Below are 4,668 nucleotides of genomic sequence, written 5' to 3'. Positions count from 1 at the left end.
GAGTTACCTCGGGAGTGCCCACCTCGGCATCTGCAACCGGGTGAGAAGATGATGGGGCAGCCTACTGAGGCACTAACTTGGAAGTTTTAATCATCGTAATCTAGGAAAATATGAAGATTTGAAGGAAAATGTGAAGATTTGAGGAAAGAGTATGAAGTTTTGAAGGTGGGATGAAGATATGACGATCTAGGATGGAAATCCAAGAACAAATATGAAGATTTGAAGATCAGATATGAAGGCTTAAGAAGTAGGGGATGAAGATTTGAAAAAGTTAAAAGTCGTTAGACAATTTGAAGGTAAACTATTGGATCGGAAAGTGAATGAAGTATAAAAGGTCGAAGTTTTTATTGGGGAAAATGCAATCAATGCGTGACATTTCACATTCTAAGACAACCATCCGACGACCGACACGTGTTCAAAGTCAAAACAACATGACTGATGGGACGTTTCGACTTACCCGTCATCTTAGTTACAGCATACGAGGGAAGAAGCCGGGGCTCATATATTCATTTCTCATCGATCCGGCGAACCTACTCTCTGGAAAGCGAGGGGACTATCTGTACAAGGGTAAAATCAGGGGCAATGCATACCCCACTTTTCCGTTGAAGAAGACAGAAGGAGGGCATGAACACACGAGGTTGAAATCGAGGCTGGGAGCCTTTCATACCGAAAGCCACAAGACAAGTTCTAGGACCTCGGGAGATATGGAAAACGGTTACTCACGACTAACAGAGGGCCGTGATATCCTTACCTAACTGGATATCACGGTGCAGATCTCGCCCGATGTCGGTTACGGATCAGTAATTAGTTAGAAAGGGACATTTTTATTCTTTTAGACTTGTACTAGGGATGAAACTCTCCTATTGTATAAAGGGAAAGTTTTTCTTTGATAAGACACATTATAACAAGCATACCAAGGCAATACATACTCATTTTTCTGCTTTCTAACTATTGGAAAGTTCTTGCTTTATTGTTTTGTTTTTCATTCATAATTGGCTTCGAACCAAGGGCCCGATCGAGGACAAACTACTGCTCAACCTAAGTTCGAGTTGGACTGTAATATCACAATTGGTTTGATTATTCATTTTGTCTTTAACTCGTTTATCCAATATTGTTGATCACTTGTGTTGAATCAATCCACATATCCTTAAAATCACGTATAAATTTAATGATTATTCATTTTAAGGGTAATCAGTACCCTTGCCCACTTTTTTTTTATTTAAAAAAAAAAAAGAAATTTACTCATTATCTCACCTTCCCAATGGTTTTATATGATTTCCGTTGTAGAATTCAGACATTTCCATTATACTACATGCTAGAGAGAAACAGCGGGGGGAGGGGGGGGGGGGGGTTTACAATAATCAGTAAATAGCAGTGAAAAAATAACTACCAGAAACAATCAACTGTTTCCATAGGTGACAAAAAATTATTAGACAAATTGAATTGTGTGAATCGGAACATTTTTATTTACTATAGTATTTATTATCGAACTACAATGCGTCGATCCACTCAGATGCAAGCAGGAACATTTTTATCCTAAGAATATTATAGAATTAAGTAATATTTTGTTGATAAGGGGCGATATGTGTTACTTTGTTAAATGGTCATCTAAAAGTTTAATAATTAAATCGATGACACTTTTATTTATTTAATGTGATAATGATTGGTAAGATGCATTAATAGTTATTCCTCCATCAACACACATAATCTGGCCGGTAATGTATGAAGCACATGGGAAGCAAAGGAACGCAACCATAGCTGAGACTTCCTTTGGCTCTCCAACTCGCCCACCAATTGGAGTCCGACTCGTTAATTTGTTGATATTTTCTTTGTGTACTGGATTTTGCTGCAAAGAAATAATGCGAGAGAAAGTTAATACAACGAATAATTTGAGACAAGACAAAATCTTTTGGTGCTTATTATTGTTTTCTACACAAGCCTTTTCCCATATTGTGCCTTATAAATTTCTTCAAGAAATAATTGATCATATAACCTTCTTATTCAACATATTATAGCATCTGGGGGGCGGTGGCGAAGCCAGAAATTTTTTCAAGGGTGTTCAAATTTGAAAAAAGTAAAAAAAATCCTCATACAAGAATATTCAAAATATGTTATATATACAATGTAATTTTTCGACGAGACCTTACAAGACTCTAGTTCGCCCATGGGGAGGGGGGGTGGAGGAAAGGACTAAATAGGTAAACTTACAGAAGCAGCATCAATGAGAGAGGTTCTTATAATCCATGGTGCAACTGCATTAACCCGAATATTGTCCTTAGCCCATTCACATGCCAAACTCCTTGCTAATTGGTTCATTGCTCCTTAATTTGTAGCGAATGGGAAAAAAAGAAAAAAAAAACAAGAATATCAGTAGACACATCTATAAGACTGTTCGGTAACTTGCTAACTGCATTAATGCTACTAAGGCTTCTTCTTTGTAAAAATATAACTAGTACGTACATTTTAAGCTCAAAACTATTCAAAAAAAGATTTAAGTATATACACTACCAGTATAAGTTAAATTCAATTAAGAGTGGTGTAGTTGACATTAGCTTCTATACTGGAAACTAGGGCGGTTGCCCAGATTCTATTTTTTTCTTTTTCTCTTGAGCTGTACGATAAATAAAATCTTTAATTATCAAAAGAAAAAAGTTAAATTCAAAATAAAGATTATATAATGAAAAATTAACCTCAATAGTCGACCACTTAACTACTTGAACCAAAAATAGCCGATGCATATCTAATTGTATATAATCTATGTATATCAGCTAGGATAATTAATTACCTTTAGACGCAGAATAAATGGAACATAAGGGAAGAGAGACAAGGCCAGCAACAGAAGAAATGAAAACAATGCTTCCATTTCCTGAGGCCTTCAAGAAAGGATGTGCTAGCTGCGATAGGTGGTAAGAAGCCTCAAAATTTATACCCATCATAGTGTTGTAATCTTCATGAGTGAACTCCGTTGTTAATTTTGCTATAGCTACAGCAGCATTATTTATCTAACAAAAAAGAAAGTCAAGTTACATTACAATGTGATGAAAAAGAGAGTAAAATTATAAGTATGTACTGCAAAAGTTTGTTTTCTTTTTATGTTATTAACTGTTTGCACCACCAAGGTGCTGAAATGTGTGATCACCTCATCTAAAAGTTTAAGCTGTTAGAGAGAACATACTTTTATTTACTTAATTATGTCTACAACCGCCCCTTCACGTGCGGACTTGATTCTTTTCTATGAGCCAAGCACATGAATTTTTTTTTTTTTTTGCTATTGGGTGGCTAATCTGGGACCTCTGCCTGCTCTGATTCCATATTAAAGTGCATGACCATCTGATGCTTTTAGATGAGATGGTCATATACACTTCAACACAAGGTGTGTGGTGGGACTGTTGCGATCTCTCCATCAACGACAGAGATAATTTATAAGTTTAACGAATAAGGTTTAACTGTATTCCTTCGTCAAAAAATTCTAATGTGTAAAATATGACAAAAATATTTTTTTTTGTTATATATTTTTTTGAATCCCCTTGTCTAAAGGGAATTATTAAGTGTGGTAATAAAGGGAGTTCAAAATTTGATTTAGGTCACAAGTTTGAATTCTGTTTTTTCCTCTTGTTATAATATCTAGCTCCACTACTAGATCTCCCCCCTTTATTACTAGAATTCTTGAGTTTGAGCTATATGAATAGAGAATCTTTTAATAGGGTGGAGCACTTTAATTTACTGATCTATTAGTAAACCTATCTAGTCCAAATTGATCGGCCAGTAAGTTTCGGATACCGAATTATTAAAGTAAAAGAAAAGAAAAACTTTTAGCAACATTGAACTTACAAGAATGTTAATTTTCCCATCAAAATAGCTGCTAACGGTGTCCATGAACTTTTCTCTTTGAGATCTTGACAGTAAGTCACACACAGATCCTTCCACTTTAGAACCCTTAGTTTTCCATTGTCGAAGACACTCATCTAGCTCCATCTGGTTACGTGAACACGTATAAACATTTGCTCCAAAACTTGCCAATTCTTCTACAATTGCATGCCTAATTAATGTGCAGTAAAAAATAACCAACAATTAATGATAAATTTACTATATGTAATTAATATATTCTGTATCATGGCTTATTATAGATAGATTAAGAAAGAGTAGACTGAATATCAAAATCACCCTATGCCTCGAGTGCCTCCAGTGACAATAGCAGTAGTGCCTTGAAGACTCCACCTACCATCATCTGCCATTGCTGATTCCGAGCGGATCGATCCCACGTTAGACGTTGGTCTCTAACTAGAAAAGTAAATGCTTGAGCATGAAATCAAAGACGGATAATGCGCTAAACTATAAGTTAAGAAAGCCTCTTCTACAACGTTTATGATAAAAGCTACTACTCTAGAATTTATAAGAAAACTATTTAGTTTAATTTCTTCTGTTCCAACAAATTAATAAAGTGATCATGACCAATAGAATAAAAAAGAGGAAGAAGTGACATATTATGGTGATCCTCGTTTTCTCCACAGATCTTTTTAAACTACAGTCGAAAAGGGAAGAGGATATACTTACGGTGTGTTGGGAAAACGGCCCAAAGATATTCTTAATATGGTGTGATATTATCTGTTTTGGCCGAGCTCTCACGATTTTTCCCAGAAGGCCTCACACCATTAAGCAGAGGCGGAT

General features: G+C 35.6%; 1 protein-coding gene across 1 annotated transcript; it reads right to left on the bottom strand.

The window, feature by feature from the left end:
• Positions 1–1,426: 1,426 nt before the first annotated feature.
• Positions 1,427–4,412, bottom strand: LOC107814624 (tropinone reductase homolog). The gene is made up of 5 exons (XM_016640064.2): positions 4,165–4,412; positions 3,832–4,039; positions 2,786–3,002; positions 2,209–2,321; positions 1,427–1,846 (listed from the first exon to the last, which is right to left on the bottom strand). Exons 1-5 carry the CDS (start codon positions 4,233–4,235, stop codon positions 1,649–1,651), a joined length of 807 nt encoding a protein of 268 aa, XP_016495550.1. The 5' UTR covers positions 4,236–4,412; the 3' UTR covers positions 1,427–1,648.
• Positions 4,413–4,668: the final 256 nt, after the last annotated feature.

Source organism: Nicotiana tabacum, chromosome 10, assembly GCF_000715075.1.
Source record: "Nicotiana tabacum cultivar K326 chromosome 10, ASM71507v2, whole genome shotgun sequence".
NCBI lineage: Eukaryota > Viridiplantae > Streptophyta > Magnoliopsida > Solanales > Solanaceae > Nicotiana > Nicotiana tabacum.
The sequence above is the reverse complement of the archived record's forward strand: the minus strand, read 5'-3'. Positions and strand labels throughout refer to the sequence as shown.

Bases quoted from the DNA above. Each gene is read 5' to 3' on its own strand.
- LOC107814624 (XM_016640064.2), bottom strand. From the start codon at position 4,235: ATGGCAGATGATGGTAGGTGGAGTCTTCAAGGCACTACTGCTATTGTC. The intron at 4,040-4,164 runs GTGATTTTGATA...CACATTAATTAG, and splicing joins GGAGGCACTCGAGGCATAGG to GCATGCAATTGTAGAAGAAT. The intron at 1,847-2,208 runs GTAAGTTTACCT...ATTTCTTTGCAG, and splicing joins CTCTCATTGATGCTGCTTCT to CAAAATCCAGTACACAAAGA.